The sequence below is a fragment of the Python bivittatus genome, unplaced genomic scaffold (genome assembly GCF_059951505.1).
Source record: "Python bivittatus isolate LINGU-HERP-01145 unplaced genomic scaffold, Pbiv_v1 ctg000610_np1212, whole genome shotgun sequence".
NCBI lineage: Eukaryota > Metazoa > Chordata > Lepidosauria > Squamata > Pythonidae > Python > Python bivittatus.
Genome location: NW_028277088.1, coordinates 48,953,415 through 48,970,021, shown reverse-complemented (window position 1 = coordinate 48,970,021; position 16,607 = coordinate 48,953,415). Strand labels below are relative to the sequence as shown.

At 36.5% G+C, this 16,607-nt stretch overlaps 1 protein-coding gene across 2 annotated transcripts in view; it reads right to left on the bottom strand.

The window, feature by feature from the left end:
- Window positions 1–680: 680 nt before the first annotated feature.
- Window positions 681–16,607, bottom strand: part of NPSR1 (neuropeptide S receptor 1) — a 103,833-nt gene continuing 87,906 nt past the window's right edge. Inside the window, exons 8-11 of one of the 2 annotated variants that reach the window (XM_088149971.1) lie at window positions 14,484–14,560; window positions 12,577–12,666; window positions 8,309–8,489; window positions 681–5,094 (exon numbers count right to left, since the gene is read on the bottom strand). In XM_088149971.1, the coding sequence (XP_088006097.1) occupies window positions 5,007–5,094; window positions 8,309–8,489; window positions 12,577–12,666; window positions 14,484–14,560 (436 nt within the window). In that variant the 3' untranslated portion in view covers window positions 681–5,006. Of the gene's footprint in view, window positions 5,095–8,308; window positions 8,490–11,121; window positions 11,254–12,576; window positions 12,667–14,483; window positions 14,561–16,607 lie in introns of those variants that run through there. The other variant, XR_015797721.1, reaches the window with a different exon arrangement.

The window sequence follows — 16,607 nt, the reverse complement described above, 5'->3', positions numbered from 1 at the left end:
AGATTTTTTTGATGACTTCATCTTTGTGTCAGCAGTAGACAGAGGTATGTCTACTGCAAAGCGCTTTTCTCATTAGATATTTCTTCTACTGAACGTTTGCAGCAGAAGTATTTAATAAAAGAATCAGTGCTATAATCTGTTGGTTTAAGCAAGTAAGATATAGTCATTAGCACTCACTCAAATGTAATTAGAACTCCATAAACTAATGAATGTTTTGTGATAATCTCTGTTTACTGTGACATCTTTTTTCTATTCAGAAATAAATGGACGACACAGTCCACTTCAAGCATAAAGGTTAAGTACGTTGTTGGAGTATTCATACTAGGGCATAACGGAGGGGCTATCAAAAGCACTAAAAAAATCAATTGGCTTTGAAAACTAAACTTGAAAAGCATATTTTAAAGCTTAACAGTGGACCATTTGAGACAGTTGAGCATTACTCATACAGAATGTATTTTTTTATTTGTTGGATTTCTCCCCCGCCCATCTCCCCCACAATAGGGGACTCTGGGCGATTTACAAAAAACATTAAAAACTATAAATATATCTAAAACACAAATACATCCAGCATTAAAACAATACTAAAAAAGCATTGGTTAATTTATTAATTTAAAAGAATTAAAAATATCAAGGTATTTATTAATATTGTAGGTGACCTATATATAGAGATCCCTCAGTGTTTAATTCCCAAGTAAATTAGGATATTATTCAGTCATTTAAAAGTCAAGCTATAGCTGATTTAAAACCTGGACCCTATCATTTTAATCAAGTTAACACTTGGTCCATTACTTTTATCTGTTTTTCCTCCCTTTCTTATGTTAAATTCTGCATGATCAACATTTAGATTATAAACCTTCAGGATAGTGATCCAGCTCCCTCTTGCTCATGCAGATACATGCTGAGGAAGGCAAGCAGGCAGGCAATGAATTCTGGAAAAAGCAAATTGCGTTGGCTTTATAAAAATGCTTCACATATGGGTCTTCTCTTTGCAGAGATGGAGAATATGTTTGCAAGCACTGTGGATTTCATTAACATTGTATTACAAATGTAAGCAAGCATACTTCAGATCATGGAGGGCAAAAGAGAAGCCTATCATAAGATGTTCTTGAGAACAAAATAACATTTGTTTACTGTATGTCATCAAGAACATGTTTCAGGCATAGGGACCAAACAAAGAAAGTATACTTGACCAAAATAAATGAAGTTAAGAATTCATGGCATCCATGCATATGTGTGTGTACCACCAGCCAGAATCCTTTGCTGTATTAACATTTATCCTGAGCCTTCCATACTGGCTGCATCTGTACCACGTACTTAACCAGATCAATAGAAGGGAATATGTGTAGCTCAGGGTTGAACTGTGGAGTCCTTGGGGTTCTCTGAGCTTGGCTGTTTTCTTGCAAATGTTTCGTTACCCGGCTAGGTAACACCTGCAGTGCTAGAGTGGAATGGGGTTTATATACAGTGGCATGCCCTGCCAGTGTTGGTGGGGGTGTGGGTTTTGTTTTGTTTTATATTTTCCCTCTGGTAGTTCCTTGATTAGGGTATTGTTAACTGCTGATTGTATGTCTGGTGATAATCTTGGTGTTAATCTCTGCTTATCTGGGTGATGATTGCTGGTGAGGAGATGTTCTGGTCTTTTGTTTTCCTTTTTGTTGTCTCTTTTGAATAGTGTGTAGATGTTGTTTATCTCTATGTGCCTGTTGATGGCTGTCTTGTCTGAATACCAAGCTTCCAGGAATTCCGTTGCATTTTTGGATTTAGCTTGGTCTAAGATGCTAACAGTTTGTTATGTTGTAGATGACTCCTGTTTTTTCTTCTTCGAGTACTGGGTCTTTTGGTTTGCTTAAGATGTTTTGGAGGGCTTTAGTTGGTTTGTGTGCTACGGAGATGCCATGTGGTTGTAATAGCCTGTTGGTAGTTTCTGAGACGTTTCTGATGTATGGCAGTGTGATCCTTTTCATAGTTTGTGTTGGTTGTGTTGTAGTAGGTTGAGTGGCCAGGCGCTTTTTGATAAAGTTGTGTATATAACATCTTCCAACAAAATGGATATCCAAAATGAACTACCAGAGGGAAAAAATAAAATAAAACAAAAACCCCACCCCCACCAACACTGGCAGGGCATGCCACTGTATATAAACAGAGAGCAAACCCCATTCCACTCTAGCACTGAATACGTTACTTAACCAGATCAGTTAAGGAGCTAGTAGCAGAAGTTCCATTGCCATTTGATGTTCATAAACAGTATGTTTGCATTGTTGGTTTCTGGTGTTGTTTGCATTGTTTAGATATCTGGTTGTACCAGGGAAATATAGGACCAATTAAGCCATTCCAAAATTTGTGTTTGTGGATATGGGTGTATTTTTAGGCAGAAAATTTTCTGGAAATGTTTATTTGTTCATTTCCCATTCAAAATGAAGAGCCATACATTTCCCACAAATTTCACTTCATATAAGAAAACACATCTTACTGCCATAGAAATAAAAACAAAACAAAACAAAAACAAGGCACAATAAAACTACATACAACCAACTACAAACCAAGAGTGGATACTGTATAGCCTTGCAAAACATTGGGAGGAGCTTCCCCCCCCACACCCATAAAAGTAACACTGACATTGAAGTAACTTGCCAAGCAGCTAAAGTCAAAAGTAAAGATTGAGAATGCTAAAGAATGACATTTTCCTGAGAAATTTTAGAAGGAACTTCCAAGAGATGGTGCACACACTGTTGTCACAGTGATGCAACCTGAATTGCCTTTTTTGTGGCAAACCATTCCCTCCATGACAATGTGAATATCATTTTCCAAATGGACTAAATCTATCATACGGTGAATCTTCACATCCCTTCTCTCATATCTCTGATGGCTAATGGAAGGAAACCATTTTAAAATTCTATTTTAAAAGAATGTGAACATTCTTTTCAAGAACATTGATGATGCCAGCCTAGAGTTCATGATGTGGTCTATTAGTCTTCTGCTCTGGAGAAGACTAATGGAAAGAAGAAAGAAATTTACCACAGAAATATTATTGATGTTTTCAGATTGATTCTTTCTTCCTCTCCTTAAACTTCTGAATAACTGTATTTAATGTCACAATTTAATCCTATTTCTGCAAGAAAACCTTGTAATGTTAATGATTACCTATTTTCTCTCTGTGCCATCTTAGCAGCTAGGAGAGTTTATAGTTCTGATCATGTAAAAACCTGAATTTTGCATTAAATAATAAGGTATGTAAGCACCTATTTATTCTAACCAATTCTATAGTCTTCCTGGTACATTTAAGGGCTTTGTGGGAACAAATCAGATTTGTCCACAAATTAAAAGACTGAAGTACTTTATTATTTCTAGGAACATGCCGTCTTGATGATCACTTTGGGATTAAAATAAATATATCCATAGAGTTCTCTTTTTTTCTCCTTAAAAAAAAGTGACCTTGAATATTGCAATTAGATTTATGATACTATATAACAATGGCAGTGCCAGCACAACAGTACAACATTTGAAGATGAGCTGAAGTTTTTGCCATGATACAAGGTCATTGGCAAATATTCAAGTGACCAAAATTCAGTGCCAAAATGTGTGGGATCCTAGTTTAACACATAAATGAGACTTCTCATTTCAGGGAGACCATAAATTCAGTATTTATATCTTAATATTGATATAATATTGAAAATATTATATAATATTATTGTTATGTTCCTTCAAGTCCTGATATGCAGCCTCATTATGGCAATAGTTATTCATGCAAGGGATAAGCAAAAATGCTGGACTATATGCGAAGAGTATATACTACCAGCAAGGTCATACAAGGTGTAGAAGTCATTCTAGCTGCCCAGCTAAAGCAATCAGGCACCTATATTGAGCAGCAGAGATATAGGATGATGCTGGAGCTGGATGATCACTTTAATTACAATGGCAAAGGCAGTCATTCATACTGTATGGGAGAAGGCAATGATTCACTCCTGTGTATTACCATGAAAACCACGTGGGTAGAAAGCTACAATGGAATCAATGACTATTATCCAAGTTTATGATCCAACCACTGATGCTGAAAAAGAGGAAGAGGATGAGTTTTATGACAAAATGCAGTTAGAAATAGAACATGCAAACAAAAAGCACTGCTTGTAGTTGGTGACTGGAATGCCAAAATTGAAATTACTAAGAAGGAAAATGTACTTGGCCTAGGAAATTGAAATAAAGCAGAACAATTTATCAATTTCTGCCAATCCAATGATTTCTTCACTGCTAACACAGTTTTCAAACAACCAACATTATGCTAATATACATGGACATCCCCAGATGGAGTACATAGAAATCAAATTGACTACATTATTGGTACAAGGAGGTGGAAGAGCTCAGTTACAACAGGAGAGATGTGGCCAGTGACTGACTGTGAAACAGATCACAAACTGCTCATGTGCAAATTCCAAGTTAAGCTAAAGAGGAAGAAGAAAGCCAACCAGTTTCCATGATATGATCTTGAGCGTATACCCACCATTTTCAAGGAAAACATCAAGAATTGCTTTTATGTCCTGAAATTCATTGATGGGGTTGAGTCAAAGAACCATAACAATTTTGTTTTAGTGTCTTTACAAATTTTATCTTCTGCAATTGAAGAATATATAGACTTCCCTGAAATATTTATAATTTGATCTACAATTCCAATAAGTGAGTAGCATTCACAACAGCAGTTAACTTTGCAACGTATCCCATTCCTGTGGTACAAAGGGACAGTATATTGTCACATGAGGTTTATGATATTAGATAGATATATGGAAAGGAAAGTTTTTACATGTGGATAAAAGCTATTTACACTGAAATATGTTGCATGTATAATATTACATGTTGTCTGATAAATGTGTTGTGAGTTGACATCTGCTGGTAGAACTTACATTGCCACAAAGTGAATTATTTTTCCCATTTATGCCTCCCAAAATACATAATTTTATGAGGTTCTAGCTTTCTGCCTTCAGAATCCATATGATCTTTGTGGTCACATATAATCTCTAAATATATTCTGGTTTGGACACAACTTGCATTTCCAGTCCTTCTGTTCGATCTCTGAAAGTCCCCAAATTACTCGATCTTCTTTGCCTGGAAAAGAATACTGAAATTAATGTAGTGTACAGTGACAATATAATGATGGTGAGCTATTGTTACACACACATACATGCAAGTGGATACCATCTCTCTTTCTGTATATATGTGCATACAGGAGTTCTAATCCCACCTTAGGCATGAAAGCTGGCTGAGTGACTTTGGGTCTGTCACTCTCTCTCAGCCCAATTCATCTCACAAGGTTGTTGTGGGAAAATAGGAGGAGGAAGGAGTATTAGGCATGTTTGTTGCCTTGAGTTATTTATAAAAATAAGGCAGGATTTTAAAAAAATCTAAAAAAAAAAAAACAATAACAGCAGAAGCAACAGTGAACTATGCCCCTCAGTGAAAAATAATTATCCAACTTTGCTTTAGGATCATACAGCATTACACGTGTGCCGGGAGGGCCAATCTCCCCTCATTTGATTCTCATGGTTTTAAACTTGCAAGGTTGATTGGGTTGGCAAATCAACTGTGAGCTTCTCTGCTGCTATATAGGGTATAAATGCTATCTATCTATCTATCTATCTATCTATCTATCTATCTATCTATCTATCTATCTATCTATCTATCTATCTATCGTACCAAAAGTCAGTCCCCATAGACAATTTATTATATAAATTATATTAAATGTTTGAAGGTTGCCATTTTCTTCTAAACACTTCCTTTCTTGTTTGACACGTGACATTTTCTCTGACAAAAAAAATTAATAAAACATATTGTGATTGGCCTTTTGGTCCTGACAGTTGGTACACCCTGTATACATAGACATATACGCACAGAGAGAGACACACACACATAATCTGTGACCAAGCATATGAGTTTGTTAGCTATATACTCTGATATGCCAGGCTTTTGACAAAATCTTTTTCATTCAGTCCCAGGAAAATGCAATTTTTCCAATCATTGGTAGACTATAGCACTCCATTAATTGAAAGGTCTCCAATACAGAGAGGCATCTACATAGGAAACATCCATCTTTTGCTTTATTTTAGGATAGTGCCTGTCAGTTTGACTGCTCTTGACATTCTTCTGAATGGTTGAAGAATTCAAAGCAGAACATCCCTTTAGGAGATTTTTAACCTAAATTTTGAAATTATACATTAATAGATGGAACTTAGTGAAAAGAGATTTAGGACTGCTGATTGTCATTATTTATATCCTGCCTTTCCTCTAGCATTATATTAAACAATCTGTAAGCCACATATGGTTCCCCAGACTGCCAGGAATGTCTAACCAAAATTCTGTAGGAAAATTGTGATTTGGGGCATACTTTGGGAAGAGGGATATTTAAGAATTAAACAGTAAATTATTTATATAATTTATAGCCCGCCTGAATCACAGTCTCTGAGTGGATCATATAAAATGAATTCTTCGGTGGGTGGAATACTTTGCATGCCTGTTTTGGGTATAAATGCTTCCCATGTCCCCTCAACATTGGAAATAAAATATCTGAATATTTTGCCTCTGCCCATCACAGTGGCTGAACGCCCAGAGGCCACTGGAGGTTGGAGCCAGTTTGATCTAGTGGTTAAGGCACCAGGCTAGAAAGCAGGAGACTGTGAGTTCTAGTCCCACTTTAGGCATGAAAGCTGGCTGGGTGACTTTGGGTCTGTCACTCTCTCTCAGCCCAATTCATCTCACAAGGTTGTTGTGGGGAAAATAGGAGGAGGAAGGAGTATTAGGCATGTTTGTTGCCTTTATAAAAATAAGGCAGGATTAAAAAAAAAACAATAACAGCAGAAGCAACAGTGAACTCTGCCCCTCAGTGAAAAATAATTATCCAACTTTGCTTTAGAATCATACAGCATTACACGTGTGCTGGGAGGGCCAATCTCCCCTTATTTGATTCTCATGGTTTTAAACTTGCAAGGTTGATTGGGTTGGCAAATCAATTATGAGCTTCTCTGCTCTTAAATAGGGTTCTGCACCTGGGTATCCTCCTGGTCCCAGCTCAAGATCTTAACTGTTATACCACATGATCCAAATTTAGGTCTACTGTTTACATGTATACATACTCAATCCAAAGTGCCAGTCAGCAGACACTGGTGGAGATGGCCTCGCATCCAAAGGCCAAAATCAGTGCAGAGGCCTTGATATCATTGTACGAATTGAGAATATCACTAAAGTATTCCCAGTGGCCTTTGCAGAAATTTAAAAATCAGGCCCCATCCAATTCCCAGCCAAAGGCAGCAAGGTCACTGATTTCTATTGAAAAAAGAAAGAATCAGCAGCCCACAATTTGGTGAGTGGTAAGTTAAAGAGAAACCTCCATAATCAGCAGACAGAAACAATTTCCTGGGAAGTTTCTCTAATTTACTAAGGACTGGGGAATTGCCAAAAATGAAAGGTTTTAAGGTTGGAATCCTATTCATACTTTTATGGAATTAGCTGTTCACAGAACTCATCTGAGTAGACATGCACAGAATTGCACTGTAAACCAACTGTATGGCCAAAGAGACAATTATTTTACAAATTCTTAAGTCTAGATGAACCACAGAGCAGGTAAGTATTCATAACTATTATTTGCTCTATCTACACTTACCAAATATCAAATGAGATAGCTTGTAATCCTAACCCATACAGAATAGGACCTTTGCTTTCCTCCTACCAAAACATAGAGCTTAGGCGGACTTTTCAATGTCCAGTTCCCCCCTATTTTTCAATGGAATGCTTTTGGGGAATTTTGGAAGCTCTAACAAAAAGGTCCAGGGGCTCATGGAACTCCTGACATGCAATCATATATTCAGTTGAGATCCCAAGAGATTTTGGGTGCAGCACCACTGAACTCTAATTTTGAATGAAACAGAAAATTAGGAAGTAATTGTGCTGATTTCATCCTTTTGTTTTTATTGTTTTAAATATAATGCCTTTTCTTTTCCTGATCCAACCTCCTTTTGGGAATATGGCCTCTGTATACCACACAACTGCAAATATGGTCCTTGCCTCAATTAATGGTGAATATCAATAATTCTTCTTATATTATGGCTGCTTTTATCAACTGATTATGCAAAAAGTGAAGCTTAGTTCTTTGCCTGATACTTTCCCAGCTTCCTTTGCCTTTTCTGCTATTGTCTTTTATTAAACGTATGTGTTGGACAAGTTTTCAACAGGGATAGCTCTGAACTGGTGGGTGTAATGTGCAGCTAGACTCTTACCTGAGGAATGTTTGCCCACTGAAATGCTGGGAGAAAAAACAACAAGCATTTACCTGAAAGCATGGCAAAGTGTATCACTGAAGATACAGTAGATGATGGGGTTGACAGCACTGTTTAAAGCTGGCAGGTTCTGAATTATCACTGCTGCATAGAAGCGTTCTTGAGTTTCTGGAAGGATGCTGAAGTTATCCAGGATATCAAAGAGAAAGTAAGGACTCCAGCAGAGCACAAATGCTGAAAGAAATTAATGGAAAAAAAGGCTGTATATTACAAGAGCTGCTAATGCCATTTTGCTCAGATCTCCCATCAACACCTTTAAAGCTGAAAGAAATGGATGTAAACTTTTTTTCAGCCTGAGACATGGCCAGCCCTCATGATTTCAGTGGGTTCTGGTACACCTAATTTAGCATAAGCTCTGGTTCTTATGCTTTGGAACAATGATTTGTTTCTAAAAATAAATGAAAAGAGGCAAAATAGATCTGCAACATCATCTTTTAGAAGATGATAATTTTTAAACACTGAAATGACTTTTCTTTCAAAGAACCTCAAAAGCATTCTTGCCTCTGCTGTTGAATCTTACAGTAAGCATCACTCTTTGAATAACTTAAAGGGAGCCCTCGTTTAGCAACTACCTCAGATAGCAACTGTTCACAAATAAGATGGTAATAAATGGTAGTAAAAAAAATCATTTTCTGACCAATGCACTCACACCCAAATTTCTGGACCTGACAACACACGCCGGGGTGAGAGTAATGCTGGTGTTCCTGCACAAGAGAAGTGTATCTAAACGAGATGGCAGCAACCCTGCATCTCTCTCAGTCACGTGGTTTGCTTAGTGACCATTTCATGGGAATTTAGTGTGGTTGCTAAACAAGGACTACCTGTATTTATAGCAATGTTCTGGAGATTCATGGGCAACAGAGGAGTGTGCAAATACAACAGCCTCATTTGCACATCCTGTCAGCAAAGAGACTCCTAAGAAAACAATGTGCAATGCATAATACTTTAGCCTCTTATATTCATCCCTCAGGACTAATCCCTGCAAACAGAAATCCAACAACGGTAATGCAATCACATTAAGCACATATGTACATCCAATTAAATCATTATTAAATGCTAGGGAGTACTTCTTAAGATGTCCTCTGGTTTAATACTCATGTAATCAAATTAATATGACTTTCATCTCTAAGCCAGAGATTCCTCAGCTTTACCTGTGATAGAATATTAATTAGCTATAGCAAATTAATATTCAAATGTACAAGTTAGTTGTGGACTTCTCCCCCTAGCATCTTGAAAAAAATATGACGGGAGATTCTCAAAAAGAGAGAGAAATTTCAATAGAAGAGAATATCTGTAGATCAGGGTTGAACTGTGGTGTCCTTGGTGCTCTCTGAGCTTGATTGTTTGCTTGCAGACATTTCATTATCTGACTAGGTAACATCACTGATGATATTACCTAGTTGGATGATGAAACATCTGCAAGCAAACAACCAAGTTCAGAGAGCACCAAGGACTCCAGAGAGGTTTAAAGAGCAAAAGAATGAAGCAGTGTATGGATGTGGATGATGTGTAAGGAAAAATGGTATGGAGATGCACAGTGACTATTTTTGGTTAAACTAGATTTAGTTGACTGATTGCATTATGAATTCATGTAACTTTCCTTGCATGTTGATGCCTCAATAGAAACATGGTAGAGAAATTGTTACACGTGATCCATTTAACTGATTTATTGTTTCAAAACATGGTGGCATAGAAGAGGAACAACACAGCCTCAGTGAAATCCTTTTGGGAAAGCCTGTCTTTTGTTGTTACATCTGTAGTTTAAAAGCAGGAGAGATTTTTTCATGTATTTAGAAAAGCATAAAAATGCACACATTTATTATTTCTGCAAAAATATAATAGGATGGTTTTTATTCTTTTGATGGTAACAAAAACTCCTATGGTTTTGATTAAAAACACCCACATTTCCTGGGATTTAACAATAATGTGAAATTTCAATCATTTATTTAAAAATATTGTAATATTGGCAACAGCATTATAACACAAAATTACATTCTCTTCCCAGCACTGGGCTATTTGCAGTATTCTTGCAGATCTATAATGGACCACAGTCTGGGAACCCTTGGTCTAAACCTTTTGGTTCAGGCACAGTTCCACTTTTTCATCTGTTACTTGTCTAACTTAATCAACATTTGCTAGACAGAGCTGCAGAAACCTGACTATTTCTACCTTCCTACTTTGCAATACACCAAATTAATTAAGTCAAATAACAGAGGACAAATTACAATTATTACTCTTCTGTCCTCAATGAATTTCCTCAATGATGGGCAGATTGTACATTCTTCTCTTCTGTACTCCCCTTTTAATTAAACCACAGTTCCTTGCTTTACACTTAAAATGGGAAACTGTAATAGCCATATTTGTTTAAAATTAAGTCTTAAATCAGAAACAATCCACCTTTTCAGATTCTCACATGAGGTCTCCTTTTCCTGTTTTATGCATAACAGAGAACTGTGATTTTAAGAAACCAGGATCTAAACACCAAAACCAGTTGTGACTGGCAAGAAAGCAGGCAGCATTAAGATTTGGTGCTCTTTTTATGCCAGGATATTATGTCTGAATCACAAGACCTGCTACATTTGCCATCATAGATACAATTTTTAGGAAATGGTCAATAATCACAAGTTGTGTATGATTTGAAGAAACTTCACAGAGCAGTTCTATTGGATTGCTAGGAGAGCTTTGATGCAGGGACTTCCATCAATCCAATGTCCAGCTGGGCTTATCTTGGCAAACCAATAGTTCAGAAAGTTTAAAATTCATTATTTTTCCTGCACTTTTTCTGTGAAGAAAAAATCACACTTACTGCTTGCAAGCAATGAAAAGCAATCAAAGGGCTTTAAATTTTGTTTTCTTCTGGGGTCGTGGCAAAGGCCTAAGATTCAACGCTTCTTCCACCATCTCATGTCTGTCTGGGACTTTCTTACATTGAGTTTTCCTAAGAAAAGAGTTAGATGTGGAAGCTGGCAGGGACAGGTGATCCAATGACAAATTTTCATCTCCAAATCCCCTCCCCCCACTTTTAATAACCACACTGTTTTGTATTTTAGTCAGAATGAGGAAGAAGATAAGTTGTTGTAAGGTATATTGTGAAGGCACAGGTCCAAATGAAGCTGCAGTACCTTGGAGAAAAATATCAGGTACTCCAAATCTCGGAGTGATGGACAAGTCAAGAATCAAAAGATCTAAAGACACTCTTTTTCCTTCCCTCTGCTCAAAGGGCTATCTTAGCACATATAATGTGAAAACAGTAAAAAGATGGGGTATAAATCAAATAAATAAATATACTGCAAAAGGGATTTTGAAAATTTGACTTTAAATTAGCTGCTATAAAGTTCTGCTGTAAAAAAAAAGATGCACCAGAAGGGAAAAAAAGAAGAAGTAATACTCTGCAAACCTCAGGCCATTCAGTAAGGAAGTTCCATAGTTCTGGGCTGCTTTCAAAATGTCATACTTATTCAGGTGTTGTAGAAACTAAATTTTCCTATCTTATCTTGAATAGTTCTATAAAATGATAATGATAAATAAATGATAAATGATAAGCCAATAAAACTATAAAATGAAATACTGTTATTGATTACTTACCCCAGCTTTATCTGCTGTTCAATAATAAGTTTGCTTCTATTCTACCTTTGAATATAGGAAAGCTAAATTTGTGTATAAAGAGAACATGTGGGATGGAAATCAATGTAAGGTTGTAGAGAATAGTGTCTTTCTAGTCTGTAACTGTGCCATAAATGCCACTTATTCTAAGATGATTGAGGGTTCTAATTTTTCAATTGATTACTGATCTGACTCTTGGAAAGGTATTTTGGTGACAATGCCTTCAAACATTCCATTCAGTCTAAGCAATACTGCGCCTGCCACAAAAGCCAGGTTTAAGATAACTTGCTATAAATCCAGATTGTCTCCAACATATAAGTATGTGTGAAAATGAACCTCTTACACAGGTCGGTGCAGTTGCATATCCACATGTTCAGCAGGTAGTCTGAAGAGAAGCTGTACTCACATTGCACTGTACTCAGTAATAATATAATTTTCTATGCAATACAGAATCATCCTTGGTTTAGGTCCTGCATGGCTGGACATCTGAAGATGCTATTATTTTATACATTTCCATTGAATTTTTACTATGGAGGTAGGGCTGATATTCCCCCTCAGGAGACAGCCATGGGATCTATAAAAAGTGAAGCCTTCTGTTGGCTGCAACCAAGACAAACCTTTCTCAAAGTTTAGTCAGCTGGCATATGTTACCACTTACCAAGAATAACTGTGACACTATATTTGATAGCCTTGATTTTTGCTTTTGATATAAGAGCTCGATGGGTGTAGCTTGCACAGAATTTACCATCTGCAGAAAAAAAAGACCCCCCCCCCCGAAAACATTATAGAGGCATAATTGGAATGGGGAAACATTCCTGACATCTCTGCAGTTTAATCAAATTGCAAATCAATACACAGATGAAATTTCTTTAGCCCCAAATTTTACTGCTTTCTAACTTTAAGAATATTTTTAAATGAGAAATTGCTGCTGCCATTGTTGAGAAATTCAACAAAATATAAATTATTGATTCTGATTTTGTAATTGAGTTTCTAAATTAAATATATCCTGCTCCTGCCCATCTCAAATGTCTAGTATTGTGCTGTAGCACAGCTTTCACCAACGATGTACTCCACAGATCTGTTGGACTTCAACTCCCAAACTTTTCATTATTTTTAGTAGAAGGCAAAAACTATTAAATACATGGGAATAATCCTACTAATTGAATTTAATTAGTTTAATTGTAATGAGAGCAAATTATTTCTTTTCATACCCTCCTAATTTCTTGGAGTGTGTCTTTTGGTTCAAGAAAAATTGTACATATCTTTTTAGCATATGATAGTCATAACATATAATTTATGTGTTTTTTATGCTGCAACCAATCAAGGCATACCAACAAGTATAGCAATTCTGAATTTTGAAATTAAACATTGTAACATTGAAATTTTCTTCATAATTTTTTCATTCTAAAAATGCAGACGAAATAGCCAACTTTTAAATATTTTGATTTTTTAAAAAAAATTGAGCATGACTAAATAGTTATTATGGATTGTCTTATGTAGCTGTGGGGGGGGCAGTTATATGGGGATAGCATAGCAAGGCTTGGCAATCACCACTCATACTGCTACATTCTGGACCAGCTGTAGCTTCTGAGTGATCCTCAAAGGCAGCCCCATGTAGAACACATTGCAACAGTCCACCTGCAAAGTGACCAAGGCATGAGTGATCATGAGCAAGGCTTTTAACCCAGGAAAATGTTCAACTGATGCACAAGTTGAACCTGCGCAAAGGCATTCCTCAGAGCAGAAGCTGAGAGTCCAGGAAGACCTCCGTATTGTGCACCAGTCTTGAGCAGGACAGGGCATATCTTATTCAGAAATAAGGATGGGAAGTCCCCAGGACTTGGAGGAACTGTAGCGACTCAATTTTGCTAGGTTTGAGCCTGAGCCTGTTTCTCCTATGAAGACCCAACATCTTCCAGGCACTGAGACAAGCCTTAACATTGCTCATCCCGGGCCTTGGCTGATTAAGCAATTAAGTATCAGCAACATACTGAGGATGGCTATTATGCCTGACCCCAAACCAACAAATAACCTCCCCTAGTGGTCTCATGAGAAGTTGAACAGGAAGGGAGAGAATGTTGCATCCTGAAGCACCTCACAGGTCAGAGGCTTTGAGCTTGACCTCTCTCCTCCAAGCAACACTGATTGGAACTGGCTGCAGAGAAAGAAACAGAACTATCATAACGTTGGGCCTCCCACTCCCTGTAGCAGGTCCAAGAGGATACCATTGCTGAAAGTACTGAAAGCCACTGAGAGCAAGGAGGGGCTCAATAGTAGCATTATCCCCATCCTAGCTGTCCCATAGTTCAATGCCATCTCCATACTATGTCCAGATCTGAAAATTGCCCAGATAATCAGTTTCCTCTAGGATCCTTTGTAATTGACCACCTTCTCAACAACCTTCTTAAAAAAAGGGAAGGTTTGAGACTGGATGAAAATTGTCCAGGATGTTTGGGTCCAGTTATGATCTCTTGATGAGGGGGCACATCACTGCCTCCTTCGAGACTGGTGAATTAATGTCTGGTTTTAATGCCATAAGTGTCCATTCCTCCCTAAATTACTTACCGGAGCACTTAGATATTATTACAGCATGGGCTTTACTCTTAACCCATATTGTCCGAATCACAATGAAGTAAATAACACTAGAATGGGAATAGCAAACAAACAAGTTATTAGTTTGGTGTGGGTGAAATTCAAGAATTGTAGCTATCACTGTGCAATTTTATCAGTACTGTGTGTATTATAGGTTTGATTACAAGTTCCATTGTAGTTAGAGACCCATTAAATAAATGGGAACATATTCTTGATTAATTTAAGAACCACTGATTTCAGTTAGTCTATTCCAAATGTACATCTAGGGTCAGCCCTTCATACAGAATAGGCAAAACTTTATTAATGAATCCATTTATACTTTAATAGATTTTTCTGTTTCCTACTTCAAGAAAACATACACTTGCTTGAACATTTTATTAAATCCAATTATCTTACTGAATGACTGTGAATGTAGTTTAATTCTGAGAATTTATAATAAGCTCATTGTCTTTTTCTAAAATAGGATACTATTTGGATTGTTTTTCTCTGCATTGTAAAGCTAGAGATAATTATAATTTGCATTTCTTTGCCTTTTGCTTTCTTTTCAGGTATGACAGAATATCATAGCACTGGAATCCTATCATGACATTTGGCCTAAGCATGCTTATTTGCCCTTTATATCTTAAAGAAGGTGAATGGTTTGCACTTTGATCATATGCTGTTTGTGGACAGTAGGGCCACAATCGTTAACAGTGAGCAGGGTTGTGCAATTCCTTTGAAAGAGATGCTTTGGAATATGCAGGGGCACATATAAAGTATTTATTTTTTGAACTGTTAATACATCATATCTTTTTCCACCTACTTCAAAAGCTGCTTCTGGATGTATTTGCTTGTGTATGAATACACAATCATTTAAACTAACGGAACAAAAAATGAAATAAAATATCTCTGTATAAACCCATATCGGAGATATCCAGAAACATCATCTGAAGGAGATGCATGAGCCTGGAGAAAGATCTGGCTGCTTTAACTATATGACAGCAAATACTTTTTACGCATCCCTGTTCACTTGCAAGTAGCTTTTTCAAAGGATTTGCACAGCCCTAGCAAAGACTCTAGAAGTTCCACAGCTTTTTTTCCCTCACATATATGCTAACCTTTAGCCAAAAAATTCTGAAAGATGGACACAATAAATTAAAAATAAAATTGAAAAGTGATACATCTAGACCTAGGATTTGATTACCAACATTCTTAGTGGTTTGTTTAAAAGCTAATAATCTTCTAGTCAGAGCTTTCACTATTTTTTACTAGTTGCTACTCTTTTTCTGAAAAGCAGTTAATGCAATTATGTTAACTGTGTTCTGGACTTTGTTAAATAATTTTATTTTTCTCTATAATTATTGTTATGCTATGGTAAATAGATATGAAATATGAAAGCAGACAAAGAGATGGATGCAGATTTACAATAGATCCTATGAAATATATGGGGTTAAGTTAATTGTGACCAATATTTCTCAGTGGTTTCAAGCATCTACTCTTAGTATGATTAAGCCTGGATCTAACACCATGATTGTACATGCAGTACTTCTAGAAAAATTCAACAAAATTAACATGAAATTAGAAATAATAGCAGATAAAATGGGTCTTTATAAGCCCTATGTCCAGTTCCATCTGTCATAATCTAATGACTCCCTAGTTGTGGCTTAGTCATTTCATAGCTGTTTGCTTTTTAAACAGCATGAAATTCTGCTTGTAAATGGAAGATATGAATGATAGGATAATACAAAGTCAAGGAGATATATGCACATAACAATTCCTTTTAATAAACCTCTAAATCCCTGTTGAAATTAGATTAGAAGGTGGTACATAATTGCACAATGCTTGTTCAAATGATTATTCATAGAGCTAATGCATTTCAAGGTAAGGTTAAGATCTTTTTTATGAAGTACTAATTTCCAAATAAATACATGAAAGCCATAGAAAGATGGCTATTGTTAGCTATTATTATTGCCTGCACTAAATCTACAGATATAGCAGACTCCTAGAAATATGATGCAGTGAAGATTTTAAGGAGTGGCTCTTAAGGAGGAGACATGGCAGAAACTAGCCAGGAAGAAAAAAAATAATAGAGGAAATTGTTTGCCTTACTGCTAGAAG